This window comes from Yarrowia lipolytica, chromosome 1E, assembly GCF_001761485.1.
Source record: "Yarrowia lipolytica chromosome 1E, complete sequence".
Taxonomy (NCBI): domain Eukaryota; kingdom Fungi; phylum Ascomycota; class Dipodascomycetes; order Dipodascales; genus Yarrowia; species Yarrowia lipolytica.
In genome coordinates this window covers 384903-402683 of record NC_090774.1, presented here as the reverse complement: position 1 = coordinate 402683, position 17781 = coordinate 384903, and the positions used below count along the sequence as shown (strand labels likewise).

The following is a 17781-nucleotide window of genomic DNA, read 5'->3' as shown; positions in this document are numbered from 1 at the left end:
GGCTACTGTACGATACAAGAGACACAGCCGATGTATGTGAGAGGCGCTGTATATAATAACGGTCTCTCTTTCCAGCGATGGTCTGTGAGATGTCAGTCAGTCACATGGTGCCGTCCTAATTTTTCGTTTTTGAGTAGCTCATTATCTTGCCGGATTCAGTCATCTTGTCTGCTACAATACAAAAGCACATTCGTAAAATTACTACAAGTACAAGTAGTAGATCCCCTTCTCAATTTCGTGAGCAGGTCTATAAGCGCATTCATGCATAATCGCACCTTAATTATTTTTTTTTCTCCTCCGTGAACACTAAATGGAGGACCACAGCAACAAGTGCACTATAACGTCTGCAATCACCGATCTGCCACCATGTGCCATCCAGATTCAACCTGATGATGCATCTATCATCTTTGTGGCCACTTACAAGCTGGAGGACGACCGAAGTCGAAATGGTACGGTCGATGTCTACAAGCTTGAAGACGACCAGCTGAAACTGCAGCAGAGCTGCCGAACAAACTCATCAATCTTGGACCTCAAGATTAGCCCCTTCGACCACTCTTTCATCTGCACCAGTCAAAGTACCGGAAACATCATCACATGGAGGTGGGACGGTTCTGAGCTGACTCAGCAGAAGTCCTACCAGCTCTTTGATGAGTCGCTGCTTGTGCTCTCTATCACGTTCAGTCCCACTTTCAATGATCTCATGGTAGCCACTCTAACTTCCGGTGAGGTTGTTCTCATTCGTATCTCAGACTCCGAGCTCAAGATCGACCGCTCGCTGCATGAGCACTCTTTGGAAGCTTGGATTTCGTCTTTTGGAGGAGACGAGTTCCCCAACTTGGTCATGTCTGGTGGAGACGATGCTGCCCTCATGATTTCGGATCTTCGGACACCTCTGTATGAAGACGGTGAACAAGAACTGGACTACAATAACGGCGTTACCGATACGATATCCAACAACCGAATTCACCAAGCAGGAGTGACCTCAATTCTGCCTTCCTGGAGAAAGTCTCATGGCGCTCAGATCTGGACAGGCTCGTATGATGATACTCTGGCTTGCCTTGACCTCCGAAAGACAGGCATGGTTGCTGTTAACACCCGATCAGTAGTTTCGAGACAGGAACTTGGCGGTGGAGTCTGGAGACTGCTTCCCAACCCCAAGAACGTCGATACTGTACTCACTTGTTGTATGTACAACGGTGCCTTTATCCTTGATGCTGCAGGTGCAACTGAGGAGGAACCTAGCTCAATCGTCAAGTACTACAAGGCAGGCCACGATAGTATGGTATATGGAGGAGATTGGTCTCCCAATGGCGATTACGTTGCCACTTGTAGTTTCTACGATAAGCAGCTGCGAATCTGGAAGCCTTAAGACCTCGGATTCTGATTCATCCATTTGCGCCTCTCTTATGAGACACAATGTTACAACTAGACCAAACAAATACTTCACAGTAGAATAGATAATATGTACATGATTTAAAACTTGGGGTTGGTGGAGTGTGTGTTTACTTGAAGGACACATTGGGCTCGACCTTGACGGCACCCTGTTCCTCAAACTTCTTCAGCATCTGTTCCTTGTTGTATTCCATGGTTCGCTTCTGCTTGAAGTAATCGATCCAGCTGGCGATACAGTCAGCCTCGTACTGCTTCTCCTCCTTAGGGCACTTGGCGGTGGCCAGTTCGCTGTCCTTGATAGCGTCCACGATGTTATGCTTGTCGAGACAAGCGAAGAACTTGTCTCGAGAGTCCCAGCAGATCTGTCGAGTCTTCTTCTTGGTGAGGTCCTTATCTCCTCCGGCGGGGCCCACAGAGGCGGTTTCTTCGGTCTTGGTAAAGAGTCCCATTGTGATGTATGTGTGATGTGAATGTGCGTTTGAATCGACTGCTAAAACTGTGGATATATGCATGGAGGCTTGGTTTAAAATTCAGTCACGTGACTAGTTATAAGAACAGCGCAAAGAGTTGAATGTGTGGGACATACTTAGGTATGTATGTTTGTTTATTTACGCTGAAATTTTCAGCGCCGCTCTCATTATGTTGCCGTTGCTATAAATTCATCTATGTTGCTCTTAAACTTGCTGTACTCGTAATTCTGTCTTAGTCAGACAACATAGGGTATAGTATGTACTTCTATGGCTCTTGACTCGAAGTAGTCCTGGTAAGATAGTATGCGGATCAAAATCATTTTATATCAGTAATTTTACAATCAATTAAATTGTCTATGCTATCGGCCGCTCTCTATGTATTTGCGGCTCTTACAGTCTGTGTGTTTACAGCTTTACTCCTTCTTAGGAGCGTCCCCTCCACCAACCTTGTCAACCCAGCCCTTGAGGTCAGACAGATCAGTGTCCTTCTTGGGCACGTACTTATCGATAACAATTCCTCCTCGCAGAGCAATGATGGTAGGAATCTGGTTGACTCCGTAGTCAATCATAAAGTCTCTGACCTCGGGTTCGTCGGCCTCGACATCAACGGCATTGACGGTGTTGGAGGTCTCCTTCTCGACAATCTCCTTCAATCGCTCGGACACCGTCTTCGAGAAGGGATCGTTTCGAATGTAGAAGTTGCACAGCAAAGGTGTGGGAAGGGTCTTGAGCTGGTCAAATTCCTGAGAGTATCGGATTCGGAAGAAAACTCGGTTTCCAGTGTCAGACCGAATTGCACTGGTGGAGAATGCAGCACGGTAGAGAAGTCCCCCGGCTAGAACACCCGAGAAGAGGGAAATAGGTCGAAGCATTTTTTAAGTGGCGTTGGTAGTTCTGGATAGAGACCTTCTCTTGCATTATCATTGCTACTTGCATGCTCGAGGGTTTGGGTTTCTGTACCCAGGTGAGTCGTTGTGACTTGTGTACATCCGTACGTGATTAGTTGGTAAGTTAGTTAAATACAGTACAATGCTTTAAGATGACTCCATAGCACGCGGGACCGTTCCATAAATGACTTCGAGGGTAAAGCGCAATCATTCTGTAGGGGGTGTATGAATCCAGCCATGGTTACGATACTACGAGCGATATACTGGATTAGTCGAAAGAGTGCACAAAAAGAAATCTTGAAAACTGTGACAACCCAGCCTGGGTGGGCATATTGACGCCTTGTCTTGGCTGTCCAGCCCGAAGCAGATTAACTATCTATAGCCGTTGAAACTGTATGGCTTTGTGAAAACTGACAGGGTCCAGGGTCTCTGACCCCACCCCCTATCTGACACACTAATGTCTCTCAAGCCGTTCAGGTGGGTGTGTTTCTCTCTCTTGGTTATCCACCCTCAACTACTAAATTAGGGTTCCTGTGCTGCTTACGATGCAGGTCGAAATTACTGGGGGCTCGAAGTCTGTTTTAACGAGCCTACTGTGCGATGTGCAAAAAGTATTGTTCTGTTACCATGTGGGAGTCTTCATATTGATAAAATTTAGCGCCGTGCTGCGTTGGAAATCACCCAGTCAGAAACTACAATACAGTACATTGTGATAGCTAATACGCTCTCAACCAATTCCGCTGACAAGACCCCCCACGTTTATATGCATACTCATGGCAGCATATATGTACGTACTTGTACAACACTAGGACTCAGTTGGTGGGCATTGTGAGCATCTGTATCTCGTACCTGCTTCCTGATTGAGTCATCGTCGATACATGATGACGGTGCCAAAAGTTCCGGGGAACTTTACAAGAACTTCAGACGGTGGAAGGAATAGAAGAACGTGTGTACCTCGCATGTATGCTTATCCTGCTGTTGGTATCAGATCTACACAGCTCTGCTGTATTGCTTTTGTCGAGAGGAACTGATAAAACTTCCAGCCAGAGGAGCTTGAAGACGACACCCGGAAACTTGGCCGCCCAGGTGGGCACAGTCTTACGCGGCCGTACAGCCATGATGCAGGTTAGAAGAACGAGACCGGCCTACCTGCATGATCTATGAGACATAGGGCTGTCCCTGTAACTGCCTGTAAGAATGGTCGGGAGGGCGACGACGACGTTGTTGCCGTTTATTGCTTGAAACTTTTCACTTTATCTCACTTTAGGATTTCCATCAGGCATGGCGCTGGCAAGAAAACGAAAACAACGAACGTCTTGAATGACCTCAGATAACATTCTAACAAGCCATAGAACGGCACACCTCTTAAGTATTTTTACTTTTACGACTGTCTATCCTAGCTCTACCAGAAAGGTATCGATCTGAGAACCCCGCCTCGTGACCATGTGTGGGCACTATCACATGAGGTCCAGCTTTCGTCCTGATCTACAACACCCTTATTTCAACTTGCTTTGCAATGCCTTTCAGAGGCATTATAGAGACGGAGCTGTTCAATCAATCTATAACCTGTGGGATGGACAATACCTGCGTCTAATGGCATATTCCGCTTCTCTCTTGAGTTATTTGTGCTGCCAGATCCTTCGCAAAGGGTGGAGAAAACGAACGGCTCCGTGACTCAAAAAGAGTCATCGGACCCTGATGTTGAGAGAGAGACTTTTCCGTGGAACCTCCGCACTCAGCTATAAATCTCTGACAGCCTATGAGTCGCAATCATAATAGTTGCAACTATTATCAGGCGTTGGCCTTATCACTGATCATCATGGGCGATTCGTTCTACTCTCACCAAGGTTTCCACCCAGTGGTAAAGTTGGATCATCGTCTGAATAGAATTCATCTGTCTCAAATCTCGCTTTCACCAGCCAATGGAAACGGCACTCTGACCCAACGCTATCCAAATCTGACCTTGTACCTGGTTCAATAACCTCAGCAGACACTGCAAAACCAACTCAAAGCTACCGTGAGCGGTGTGTTGGGCTGCATAACCGTGCGTCTCGTACCTGGATAGACCGTTAGTGGCCCGAGAGGGAATCACATGTGGCCCTTTCAATCGGAGTGCAAAGTGCATGAGCTCTACCATTGTACATAGCGGAACATTGCGGATCGATTCAATAGTAGTCCTGGCTAATCGAAGACTTGGACCAAACATCTCTACAGAAAGAAGCCAGCATTAACGTTTCGAGATAGGGAGCAGGACAACGAAGACTTTGAAGAAAAGCCACTCAAGGTAAAGATCAAAAGCCACGAGGTCCTGAAGAAGCAGCGACGTTGGTAAAGACAACCAATATTCTCCACCAGTGCGATTTCCCCTACCGTCCGTGGAGAGTTTAACCTAAGATTGGAGGAGCGTTTCTGAGACCTGCCCAACGGCGTGAGGTTGATTCAAAACTCTATTAGAAGCAAGCACCTCATGAAGTCTGCCATCAGACTTTCGAGGGCTCATGATAGTCGATCTAGATGAGTGTATAAATACAGGTAGTTAACCCCCCTTATGTAGAACTCCTCAAGCCAGCCAGCTCCATCCCTCCAAACAGCCTCCAACTCCACCTTCTTCACAATGGTCTCCGTCCGAACTATCGCTGTCACCGCTGCTCTGGTCTCTGCCGTCGCAGCTGCCCCCGCTCCTGCCCCTCAGCAGGTAGAGAACAGCGTCATCCCCGCTGTCAACGACATTGCCCACATGATCGAGACTGTCCTCAAGGGTGTCTACCGATCTCTCAACCTGCTCACTAAGCCCGTTGGTGACCGAGTTACCCAGTTCCAGAACCTCGAGGCTGTCATGGGTGAGATCAACAACGAGCTTTACGACTTCGTCCACCACCTCTCCGATACCCCTGCTCTTACCCTCATCGGTTCTTTCTGGGGCACCATCCTCTTTAACCCCCTTGTCCATGCTTACCTGCTCATTGCCGAGCAGGTTATCGCAGTGGTTGGTGGCTTCATCGGTGACGGCCCCGTCTCTATCGCCACCACCCTTTTCTTTTCCTTCAAGGATGACCTTGCTCTCTTCATCAAGGCTCTTGAGAAGTACTTCCCCAACATGACTGACCAGATCACCTCTCTGGAGTCTGCCACCTCTTCTCTGGGCTCTGTCCTCTCCAAGGCTACTGCCGAGGCTGCTTCCGCTACCACCACCATCCCCGGCCCCTCTGCTACCGCCTAAATGGTCGGTATGCACCCTTCTCTTCTTTTTCAACTCTTTTAAACCCCCTAATTTTCACGAAAGCTGGTCTTTTATAAATTATATACTAATAAACTCGTCGGTCACCAATTTCGCACAGATTACACGTACCAGTAACTCCTGTACATGGCTACAACATACAGTATGTACAATTACTTGTATGTACTGTTATGAGGAACTGTTACAAGTACCACTCGTACCGATAGTTAGGCTGATCTGCTTGTAATCTACTACGAATAGGTGGGTCTCGCATCCTACGTACCTGGAATCCATAATCATAATCACAAGCTCATAAATATATGTACATAGCTACATGTCCAACAAATCCGCCTCCAACTGGGCAGCAAAGTCGTCGTCACCTTCTCCACCTCCGTCATTTTCGTCGACAGTCTTGGGCCTCTTGGTCAGACTGTCAGTGTCGTCATCTTCATCATGAGATCGCTTGTTGGATCCCTCGTCATCTGCATGATCAGCCTCCTCCTCGTCTTCATCGTCGTCGGAAGACCCCAGCTCGTCACCCCAGTCCATATTGCTTAGGGAGAAGGGCTGCGCAGCCTCCAAGTCGTCATCATCGTCATCGTCATCGTCATCCACATGCTCTCCTCCGTCACTGAAGCCGTTTTCATTAATCTCTTGTTGAGGAATCTCATGGCCCTCTACAGGCACACGCTTCCATTGAGAAATGCAATCAAAGATCCAACTAATATAAACAAACTTGATGCGCTTGTACCGGGAGGCTTGTCGAACCTTTCTGGTGTTTCCAGATGCAGCAATAACATGGGTCACCTGCTTCGACACGTCCTCCACAACAGTAGCACCAAACTTTTTCACCCACATACTGATATCGGCGTGTTGAATGTTGACACCAATAGGGATGATACCTGAGAAAAGGAACACGCATCCGCCAAAAACAGGGTAGGTCAGTGAGCTGAGGATATCCTGAACATCGGGCAGAATGTCCTCATGGTGCTTCACGTGGTCATCATAATCCTTGTAGTAATCCTCATGCAATTTGAGCAGTGCCTTCTGAACGTGGATGAGCTCATTGTCGTTATCCACTAGCAGATGGTGGCGCTCCTCGTGAGATTCGTCTTCCGAAGAAGATGCAGAGTCCAGGTCTGACTGAAGCTTGGCCAAAGGTCTGTCCTTCTGTTGAGCTTCAAGGGAGCATTTTCTCTCGTCCTCGGCTGCAGGAAGGGCTTTGTCGAGCGAAAGCATGTTAGCAACAGGCGAAGCCTTCTCAGCAGGGGCAGATGAGGGCTTGGTTGCCTCCTCTGTGGTCTCTGGGTCACTCTTCTCGTCAGCTTCGCTGCCCTCCGTTGTTTCCACCTTCTTGTCGTGCTCCTTCTTATCAGAGTCCTCATCGGACTCGCCGTTGTCGATCTCCTTGCCCTTGTCTTCGTTTGTGCCATTGCTCTCTGTGGTTGGGTTGTCCTCTTGTTCATTACCCTCCTTCTTGTCGTCAAGCTCTTCGATTCGTTCATCCTTGCCTGGTGGCTTATTGGGTGTCACCATACCTGCCCTCTGGGGCAAGAAGGAACTATTGATGTCTCCGATGCCGACGAAGAAATCATAAGGAACCACTCTAATCAGGTTCTTGCTCCACTTCCAGACATCTCCACGATCATCGATGATAGCGACCATGGATGTGTCGACAGGGAACAGTCTCTGGAGCGACTTCTGAGTTAAGGATCCCGACTCGTCTCGACTGAGAATTCGATCACCAAAATACCGTCCATCTGGATCAATGATTTCTGCAATAGCCTTGGCGTAGGCGCGGGTGGCCATTGTGTAGATGTGAAGCTCGTACTTCTCTGAGACAACCTCGAGGAACTCCTTCAGATGAGGTCGAAGCTTAACATAGTAGTAGCACAATTGTGGCACTGGTTTGCCTCCATCGTAGCTGACCATAGTCATTTCTTCAAGAGAGAAGACACGAACGTCCTTGACGGCATCGTAGTTGGGATTGGATGGATCCTTCTTCCATTCACCCACGGTAGGATCAACAGTGACATGTATGACGGTCTGATCGAGATCGACGACCAGAATCAGTTTTCGCTGCTTGAGAAGCTGCTTGGTCGATCCTTCCTCCAGTCGCTGGGCCTCAGACAAACTGACGGTCAGTCCTGCAGTCGAATGGGACATGCTGATCGGTGCTCGATCCTTGTTGCTGAAATCGGTGTAGTCCTTCTCGTCGGCCACAGAGGCGCCACACCATGCACACATTCCTCCATATTGCACAGCGTGGGTGCAAGGCTCCTGAACAGCCGCCACAATCTGGTCCGCGGACTCGATCATGTCACCAACCTTGATGCTCCAGTTGTCGATTTGGCCCTTGACGGGCGATTCAAAGTTGGAGAAGAACTCCTTGCGAACCATGGTCGGTGGTGGTTTGGGGAAGACGTTGGTTTCCTCGCCAATGTTGTCCTCGACCTCATGCCAATATTTGAAGGTCAGAATGGGTGCAAATTTTTCAATCTCATCGCCGGCTCCCTTGAGGATGGCTGTCACCTCAACAGGGAATATTGTGGAGGCAGGCAATGCTATATTTGTGGACTCCATCAGTGGGGTGTTGCTTGCTGGCGTAGTGCTATGCGTGGTTGTCGTTCTCGTTGTCTTGGTGACTAAAAGTGTGTGTCTTCACAAAGCTGTATGTTGTGGTTGTAGTGAGGTGTGGTGGTGGTGTGTGTGGGGATATCTAACTAAAACAGGTGAGGATGTGTGATGTTGTACGGAGTAGTGCGCGACGTCCAACCTTCGTGTTTCCAAACAAGGCATATTCTGGTCAATTTCAGAACCTAAACATCACGTGAGTGGCAACCCAGCCGCATGGATAATGTAAAGGCGTTAGCACTATACAGGGTCTTGTGGTTGACATGATCACCATTTTCTTCACGTGCTATTTCCCTCGGCTGTTATTATTTTCCAGCCGCTTTTTTTAAGCACTAAAATGTGCTCTTACGACTCGTTCTCTTAATTTGGTGCCAAACTACACTTCATGCGGGCACAACCACATTCCACACCATGCAAGATTAAAATTGCTCTACAAATACTGTAGTTATAGTACGAGTACTGGTACAAGTAGTTAGATAGAGGCGACAAGGGTGTTGTCGTATACGAGATCTGTATTTGCTGCTGTTGTTAAGAGCTACGGTTCGTATCATTAAACGCCCCACATCTTGCGAATCTACAACACTGATTTACAGTTAGCAAGGCTGTAAAGAAATGGTGACTTAAAAGTGAGACACTCCAGCACAAATGTACGAGCAGATCTGAACCCACCACCGTCGAACAGAACTCTCCCACAACATGATTAGAAAATGACATTAGTCTTAAATTATATATATAATACAGATGGGTTGCCACTCATCTCTTCGGGCCCCAAATTATTTGATGAACCGATCGTTTCGCCAGTTAACAATGCCAATATCAGCGGTAGCACTGCTGCCATTGCTTCGTCTCTCGCCCAACTTCTGGATGGAATACAGAGCCATCGCATACTGCTGATCCAGCGACTTGCGCTTGCGATTCTCGCTCTCAGCCAATACAGAAGAGCATTCATCAACCCCAGTGGCATCGATCTCCATCAGATCCGCACCGTATGCTCCAGCACGACCCACTTCGGTGACCACACCTGATCCGTCCTCATTCCATCGCAGTCTCTTTTTGCGCAGCACCTCGGGGTATTTCTCCACGTCAAATGGCTTCAGTGGCTTGCCGAGACCAAACGGATCAGGATCTGTATCCTTCTTGAACGACAGCTTGATAATGGGTTTGGGAGATTCAACAGACTCCTCCAACTTTGGAGTAGAGACTCGTGAAACCCCATCTCTCAGTGCATCTCCGAGTCCGAAATCCTCCTTTTTAACCTCCTTGTTAGTGTCGTTCTCTAGAATGGAAAACACATCACCTCCACCATTAATGCCCCCCTTCTGTTTAACCTCCAGTCTGTCCTCCAATTTATCCAAATCGCTCTCGTCAATGTGGACCACCATGGCCTGATCCACTTGCACAGTCCAAGCCAGGTTTCGCAATGCTTTTTCTGCCAACGAACCCTCCGCTACCAACCGTTGACGCAACACCCGTGGGTTGGGGATCTCTGATGTGTATTGAGGAGTGGCGAGATATGTGTGGTCTGGAGGGAATGAGGGAAGCCATGGTGCATTGTAATCGCCTCTTGGGTTCTGATACGTCGCAAGCTTGTTGTTTTGTCTTGTGGGGATGACTCGGGCATCAAAATATCGAGTATAGTAATCAGCCTGATCATCACGGGGAAGACTGCCCAGATCTGATAGCTCCAATGCCTCCACAGGCCACTCACGGCTTTCCTCCATTTCCTGCTCCAGCTCTCCCGTGCGGATGGCGCATTCTTGCATCATTAACCGCAAATCAGCCTTGGAAGGCTGTTTCCTCCTCTGGACACGGGTGTATCTGACCAGACGGGTGCAGATCTCGTTCATGTATTGCTCTGCCAGTTCTGCCACTCCAGAAAATGCATCCTTCGTTGTCGCTATCTTTCTTCCCTTCAAAATCTTCGCGATTCCTTGTCGCATCAGGTGTTGTTCGAAGTCGAAGTACTCTTCTGTTACTTCTAGCGGCTGTAGTTTTGACGCTGCTAGCCTTTCCGGCTCCGGAGTTCTCGATGGTTCCTTCTTCCCCTCGTTCTTGGCCTCTGGCTCGGCCGATGATGCTGTTTGTGTGGGTGTCTCCGTCTCCTTCTCCTTCTCGTTGTTGTTGTCCTCTGGGTCGTGGGGTTTTACCTCTATGAGCTCCTTGTTTTTGTCGTCAATGGTGTCCTCCATCTTCTTGTCCTCTTTCAAGGCGTTGTCGCCTTTCTCTGTGTCGGACACGCTCATTGCCACTATCCTGTCCTCACTGATGGATTATGGTGGTGTCAAGTGCATACAGGTTGTAGATGCACGTGATTTACTTCCGGGTAACTTCTGGGACTACTGCTGAGGGGGATTGCTACTACTATGGACCTGGCTAAAAAAATTCGAGTACTGAGAGTCGAAATGTATTTGGAGTGAATGGATGAATTGGTATTGAATTCGAGTGAGAACAAAAATTGCTAATATCTCTCATTTCTGCCCTAGGTGATGGGTGATGGGTGCAAGTACAGTACGATACTTCTAATAATCTGTCTAATGCCCTGCATAACGACAGCTACTGTACATCCTTGTGCTGTAGGTGATGAGCCAACACTACAAACAGATAATATTTAATTAAAGGTAGCGTAAATAACCGACATTTTTTGAGAAAGATTACGGCGAGAGTTTACCCCCTACAGTAGGAGTACAGTACGGGTACTCGTACCGTTACAAATAACTGGTGTTGGTATGGACGGTACAGCCTGTTAGATTCAACGAATGTGTGGGTGGGTGTCAGATGAGGGGTGCGGCCTGACTTTTTTATGTTGCTCTGAATTTGCTACGAGTAGCAAGGAAGATGACAGTGGCAACGGGAGCCTACATACAAGTTGTGTACTTTTCAGCCACGTAGTTCATTCTGTGCAAAACTTCGCGTACGAATATGATTTGGCTATTTTTGTATAATTGACGCTACCCAGTCATACATCGTACCCGTGTCTACCCTTCGCCAAACCTCGCCAAAGTAAACCTCCATATTTCGCTTTTCTTTGAAACATCTGACATTATGGAACTCTAAGCAATATGGTTGAAGGAGACTTGTCGGTCGTTTGTATGGGTTCTCTAGAGAGGTAAATATATATTGGAGCGGAATATAAGTACTAAATTGGACCATTTCAAGCCCCACGTCCTTGTCCTCGCTAGTGCAAGTCCCCGAAAAAATTACACCCCAGACGCAGTTTCAGTAGACTAAAAATGAGTTCGAACCCAGAGACATCGCACTACGAGTAGAGTTACCATTCTGCGCCAAGCCCCCTCTTGGCCGTAACGGTACAAGTGCACCAATACGAGTTCCCTTGTCAATCACCGTTCAGTATATAGTCCAAAAGCCGATAAACGGCCGTAAGGCGTATCGCAGATGGTGACAACCGGGAATAACAGGAAGTATACTGCAGCAAACCCTCTCCTAGCGCGTCGTAGGCAGAAACTCTGTCGTACAGGACCTTGCATGTCAGATCGCTTGTAGAAAAACATTGCATGTATCAGCCTTGCAAAGTCATAGGTGACTGACTACTACCCCACCCACCCATCGCAGACAAGCCGGTTGCTCCAACACTCCACTCGACTGGGCTCTTCTTGCTGCCAACCACTCGCCGCCATGGGAAAACTTCACCCTCTCCACCGAAAGCCCAAAGAGGAGCATTTGAAGGTCGACCCTGACAGTAAAAATTTCAAGCGGGGCTTGCACGACCGAGAAGCCGTTGGAGGAACCAACTACAAGATCGCCAAGAATAACTTCAAGAAGAAGCATGCTCAACACCATCACCACATTCCCCACCATTTACACCATCATGTCAACACAACAGACCCTGCAGAGCTAGCCGATACCCAGGAGACGCTAATGTCTCTCAAGCAGGTAACCAACACCAAGGACATTGACGCACTCGACTATTTGAACAATTTGGAGGTCAGTGTGGGCTCCTCGGGTTTCGCAACATGGTATATGATTTCATCTTCTTTCCCTCTGATCGCAGCAGCGATTGGACCGCTGGCTAACATGTGTGCCATCGCAGCACTTACCGAGGCTTGGCTGGAGTACAGAGATGGAAACATTCCCGAATCTGATGGAGGTACCCTATACAACACCATCAAGGACCCTGCATGGGTCACAGCTCTGAATGCCGTCTCGCTTGCGATCGGTGTGACTGCCAACATGTCTATGCTTCTCAACTTCGCTGGTCGAATCAATTATACTGCTTCCCAGGTAATCAGTATATGTGGTTTCGGTTCCGCTGCGATTATGCTATTGGTTCTTACTATGGTAACCAAGTTTGTGTTGCTGGAGGACGATATGCAGCTGAGTGCATCGTACTGGCATGGCATCATGACGTTTGCTTGTTACATGGCGTGTTCGATTCTGCTATTTTTTAATGAATTTGGTCATCTGCTAGGATTCTATGGTGCAACATTCAACTTAAACCAGGCCCAGCGAGGTCTCATGTTGCAGAATATATCCTTAGCGGTATGGACGGCGTCGGGAGCTGGTCTGTTTCAGTACCTCATGGATCTGTCGTACCCTGACGCGCTGTATTTCTGCCATGTGTCGATCTTGACTATCGGTTTGGGTGACATTCACCCCCTCGGTAACCTCGAACGAGCCCTCATCATTCCATACGCCCTCATTGGTACCCTTATGCTGGGTCTTATTATCTCTTCGATTCGATCCATGATTATCGACTCGTCGTCGAAGACTCTGGCGTGGAACCACGCTGAGCGAAACAGAAAGAAGGAGTACCATGAGTTACTGAAGCAGACTGTTGACCCAGAGAAGGAAAGGGAACTGTTTGAAAAGATGCGAGAGTTCCACAAGCAAGCTGAGAAATATCGAACTTGGCTCAATCTGACTGTGGCTATTATCACATTTGGAGCCTTCCTTTGTCTCGGAGCCATGTGCTTCAAGTTTGTGGAACACTGGAGTTACTGGACTGCTGTGTACTTCTGTCTTCTGTGTCTTACAACAATTGGATATGGTGATGTGTACCCTCAGTCATCAGTTGGTAAGGCATTTTTTATCGTCTGGTCCATGGCTGCTGTTCCCATGATGACTATTCTGATTTCGTCCATGGGAGATACTGTCATCGCGAAGGTTGTGCAGTTCACAGATGTCTTCGGTGACTGGGCTCTCGCGTTCCCCTCTCTGAACCCCTACAGCCACAACCCTCCTCCTACAGACCCTGAAAAGGGAGAGGAGACTGCTACGGACTCGGAGAATGGTGCTAAGGATCAGGCTAGCAAGGAGACAGAAAAGGACCCCGAGGTGAAGCGCAAGATCTCTGAGCTGGAGAATGATATCAATACAATCCGAGATCTGGCCAAGGCGCTTAATGATGTCTTTTCTAATGCCATTGAGGACCCTCTTCGAAAGTACTCCTTTGAAGAATGGCGTGAGATGATGCATCTCGTTGGAAGAGTTCCCCATCTTGTTGGAGCTGGTGAGATCAACCGATCTGAAGTTCCCCAATACAATCACGAGTTCTGGGCACAAACCAGAGGTCACTCGGAGGAGCCTGAAATCCCAGCAGCACCCTCGGCCGCACCTGTCAAACTCCCGCCTCCGGCTAACGACTCTGTGGAAGATGTGGATGAGGAGATCGGAGAGATTGCTAGCATGATTGAACAGGAACGGGAAGATGAGTTGATGGAGAACGCCAAGCTTGAACATAACCTCAAGAAAAGCGGTGTTTCTCCGGCTCATTACAATGACTTCTCCGAGCACGTGGACACGGCTAGTCTGGTTTTACCTGCCCGTGTTCGGTTTGAGGAAGGAGGAAACAACAATCTTGCATTTTTGGCGCCCAAGAAGATTGACGGTCGGCCTCAGTTCTGGTTGTCAGACTCTTCTCCGTTGCGATTCCCTGTTCGTGAGAACCGAGTGTTCCTCAAGAAGTACATTAATGCTCTGGACGAGACTGCTCGTACAATGTTAGAGAAGCATTGTCGTCAGGAACCTGATCTCTCCAAGGGTAACACCGGGGTTATTGAGAACTGCTCCTGTGAATCTCTTAACGAACACAGTCGCTCAACCAATGTTGGTGATGAAGATGTCAAAAACAACGCGGAGCCTACCCCCGAAGTGGGGGGTCAAACCTGAGACAGATCGCGTACCGCCTGCATACCTGCAATGCAACCATCATGCTACTTGTAGTGTTGCAGGGCCCGATGTTCCACCGAAGCATTTCATTGGTGGATCACCCACTAGTTTGGACTGGTATGATCTCTGTTTTTGTTTTGTCAATTGCATAACCATGTTGGAGGGCCATGTTTATTTACCCCCCACGCCCCTGCTCTCACAGCTATTTTTCAGCCCGTGTCTCACACCGTCGGGGTGGTTTTAGTTTGTCATTCAATTACTGCTGACCGGCGTGTTCGTCCCCACTCGCTACTCAACACACCCACCGCCACTGCTACACTGCGCCACTAGTCTGACGGATTTGCTTGCATTCCTCCAATATGTAGCTTACAACACGTTTTTAAGCGCCGTCACATATAATTAATTTAATCTGCATTTTTCTATCTCTCGCTTGCCCGTAGTATTACGTGAATCAACTAGAACATATGGGGAGCTTCTGTTGCTGTTTCTCCAACTGCAATTATGTCTACTACAAGTAGTATATATTTGACCAACCGGTTATTGAACCCTACTGGCTGTATTCTGGGGGAATACATTGCATAGATATGCACGTAAGTGGGGGTGTCTTTCTCGCGCCATTGTACTAAGAATGACCCCCACGTCTCATTCTGGGGCAACCAGAGTCACAGCGAAGGGATATATAGCTCAAGCTAGTCTTTAATACACTTCCTCTTTTCTGACATTTGATCTTTCACAACCGTCCTCGCTGAGCGCTTTTGACTTACTGTAAGGGACTCCTCTCTGTGCAACTCTATTACTCACTCCGCAAGCCACGAATCTACAACTACCGATACTCTGAATTGGCATAGGGTCTCTTTCCATTCTTGATACATTCACACATCCAGTTTCGCCATGAACAGAATCTCACGAGCCGCCCAGAGCGTCTCTCGAATTGCCTCCAGGCAATTGGCTCGAAGTAACTTCTCCACACAGGCAAGATCATCCCAGCCATCTATCAGCTGGGGTGCTGTTGCAGGAGCCGCTGGTGTCGCTGCGGGAGTGACCTACTTCATTACCAAGTCCGACAAGAACGCTGTGGCCCTTAAGAAGGAAGATGAGGATGTTGGCCGAGGAATCCAGAAGGTCCTCGATGGTGCCTCTCTCGACACGGACTTCTCTCACAAGCCCAAGTACGGAGGTGAGGAGGAGTTCAAGAAGGCCCTGCCGGAATTTATCAAGGCTATCGGTGAGGAATACGTTTCTACCGACGAGGAGGATATCCAATTCCATGGCTGGTCCAACGTTTCTTCTTCCAACCTCGACACTCTGCCCTTTGGTGTTCTGTACCCCAAGTCTACTGAGGAGGTTTCTGCCATTGCCAAGATCTGCCACAAGCACAAGCTTCCCATGGTCGGCTACTCCGGAGGTACTTCTCTGGAGGGCCACCTTTCTGCCGCCTACGGAGGTGTCTGCATCGACTTCTCCAACATGAACAAAATTATTGCTATTAGACCCGATGATATGGATGCCACTGTCCAGCCCTCTGTTGGCTGGGTTGATCTGAACAACGAGATTCTCAAGGAGGGCCATCGCCTGTTTCTGGCTGTTGATCCCGGCCCAACAGCACAGGTGGGAGGCATGGTTGCCAACTCTTGTTCTGGAACCAACTGTGTTAAGTACGGACCCATGCGAGATCACGTTGTTAATCTCACTGTTGTCCTGGCGGACGGTACCATTCTCAAGACCCGGCAGCGACCTCGAAAGACCTCTGCTGGATACAACCTCAACCATCTATTCGCTGGAACCGAGGGAACACTTGGTCTGATCACCGAAATCACCGTTAAGCTCCAGCCCATCCCCAATGTCACCTCTGTCGCCGTCCAACAGTTTCCGACCGTCCACGCCGCTTGCAAGACTGCTATGGATATCCTCAAGGAGGGTATCCCCATGGCTGCTCTTGAACTTATGGATGATCAGCACATGATCTGGGTCAACAACTCCGGTTACGCCAAGAGAAAGTGGGAAGAGAAGCCCGCCCTGTTCATGAAGTTCGCCGGTGCCTCCGAGGAAACTGTCGCCGAGCAGGTGAAGGTTGCTAAGGAGAAGGCTGCCAAGTACACAGACTCTCCCTTGCATTTCGGAAGAGATCAGGAGGAACAGGATGAGCTGTGGTCTGCCCGAAAAAACGCGCTTTACCTCGCTCTTGCTGCCGAGAAGGACGGTATGAAGGCATGGACCACTGATGTTGCTGTTCCCCTTTCTCAGCTTCCTGATATTGTCATGAAGGCAAAGCAGAGCATCACTGATGCTGGTCTTCTTGGAGGAGTTCTGGGCCACATTGGTGACGGAAACTACCATGCCATCATGCTTTACACTCCCGAGCAGGCCGATATTGTCACCGACGTCGTCCATAAGATGGTCGACCAGGGTCTGGCTGCCGAGGGAACCTGCACTGGTGAGCACGGTGTTGGATTCGGAAAGATCGAGGGGCTTCTTCACGAGGTTGGTCCTGTCTCTCTCAACCTGATGCGAACCATCAAGCTGTCTCTTGATCCCCTTGAGCTACTTAACCCCGGCAAGATCTTCACTGACGATGCCATTCAGCAGGGTCTCAAGACTCTGGATAACAACAAGGCTGGTAAGACTTAAACCTGCAAAGTCTCTCACGTACGTCTGTAATGATACAAAATGTAAGCCTTGAAATGTATGGGCTGCCTGTATTCGTAAAATTACAGTACTTGTACGCCATATATGGGGTCCATATGTTGTTTAACTATGTCACCAATTCTGACAGTCATTCGATCTAATTATGCAATTTGTATTCAAAGGGCATGACTCCCTCTTTTCACTCACTATTGTTTTTTATTATTATTATATTTTTATAATTTGATTGCCATCCTGTCTGCACCTATTCCAACTACTGTATGTACTGTTCAAGTGCTACAAGTAGTACGATACTTGCACTGTAACTACAAGTCCAAGTAGGTTTTGTGAGCTAAATTGGACTCTATCCATAGACGAGTTTGTTGAGCGGCTATCGACAGGAAAGTGTTACAGTGATGTACTTGTATGTACG

The 17781-nt window shown here is 48.4% G+C and overlaps 9 protein-coding genes across 9 annotated transcripts; 5 read left to right on the top strand and 4 right to left on the bottom strand.

Annotated features, from left to right (window-relative positions):
- Positions 1-310: 310 nt before the first annotated feature.
- On the top strand, positions 311-1369 carry YALI1_E04023g (uncharacterized protein; the record flags this gene model as incomplete). Its single annotated transcript, XM_503496.1, has 1 exon — positions 311-1369. The coding sequence occupies one exon, from the start codon at positions 311-313 to the stop codon at positions 1367-1369; it is 1059 nt and encodes a 352-aa protein (XP_503496.1).
- A 133-nt stretch (positions 1370-1502) lies between these two features.
- On the bottom strand, positions 1503-1904 carry YALI1_E04007g (uncharacterized protein; the record flags this gene model as incomplete). Its single annotated transcript, XM_503495.3, has 1 exon — positions 1503-1904. The coding sequence occupies one exon, from the start codon at positions 1902-1904 to the stop codon at positions 1503-1505; it is 402 nt and encodes a 133-aa protein (XP_503495.2).
- A 371-nt stretch (positions 1905-2275) lies between these two features.
- Positions 2276-2734, bottom strand: YALI1_E03999g (uncharacterized protein; the record flags this gene model as incomplete). The annotated part of the gene is made up of 1 exon (XM_503494.1): positions 2276-2734. One exon carries the CDS (start codon positions 2732-2734, stop codon positions 2276-2278), a length of 459 nt encoding a protein of 152 aa, XP_503494.1.
- Positions 2735-5363: 2629 nt separating this feature from the next.
- YALI1_E03973g (uncharacterized protein) lies at positions 5364-5969 on the top strand (the record flags this gene model as incomplete). The annotated part of the gene is made up of 1 exon (XM_503493.3): positions 5364-5969. The coding sequence occupies one exon, from the start codon at positions 5364-5366 to the stop codon at positions 5967-5969; it is 606 nt and encodes a 201-aa protein (XP_503493.1).
- Positions 5970-6296: 327 nt separating this feature from the next.
- YALI1_E03941g (uncharacterized protein) lies at positions 6297-8549 on the bottom strand (the record flags this gene model as incomplete). Its single annotated transcript, XM_503492.3, has 1 exon — positions 6297-8549. The coding sequence occupies one exon, from the start codon at positions 8547-8549 to the stop codon at positions 6297-6299; it is 2253 nt and encodes a 750-aa protein (XP_503492.3).
- An 824-nt stretch (positions 8550-9373) lies between these two features.
- Positions 9374-10843, bottom strand: YALI1_E03918g (uncharacterized protein; the record flags this gene model as incomplete). Its single annotated transcript, XM_503491.3, has 1 exon — positions 9374-10843. One exon carries the CDS (start codon positions 10841-10843, stop codon positions 9374-9376), a length of 1470 nt encoding a protein of 489 aa, XP_503491.3.
- A 1390-nt stretch (positions 10844-12233) lies between these two features.
- YALI1_E03904g (uncharacterized protein) lies at positions 12234-14726 on the top strand (the record flags this gene model as incomplete). The annotated part of the gene is made up of 1 exon (XM_503490.3): positions 12234-14726. One exon carries the CDS (start codon positions 12234-12236, stop codon positions 14724-14726), a length of 2493 nt encoding a protein of 830 aa, XP_503490.3.
- Positions 14727-14767: 41 nt separating this feature from the next.
- Positions 14768-15056, top strand: YALI1_E03877g (uncharacterized protein; the record flags this gene model as incomplete). The annotated part of the gene is made up of 2 exons (XM_068282897.1): positions 14768-14843; positions 14890-15056. 2 exons carry the CDS (start codon positions 14768-14770, stop codon positions 15054-15056), a joined length of 243 nt encoding a protein of 80 aa, XP_068138998.1.
- A 561-nt stretch (positions 15057-15617) lies between these two features.
- YALI1_E03870g (uncharacterized protein) lies at positions 15618-17354 on the top strand (the record flags this gene model as incomplete). Its single annotated transcript, XM_503489.1, has 1 exon — positions 15618-17354. The coding sequence occupies one exon, from the start codon at positions 15618-15620 to the stop codon at positions 17352-17354; it is 1737 nt and encodes a 578-aa protein (XP_503489.1).
- Between the last annotated feature and the right edge of the window lie 427 nt (positions 17355-17781).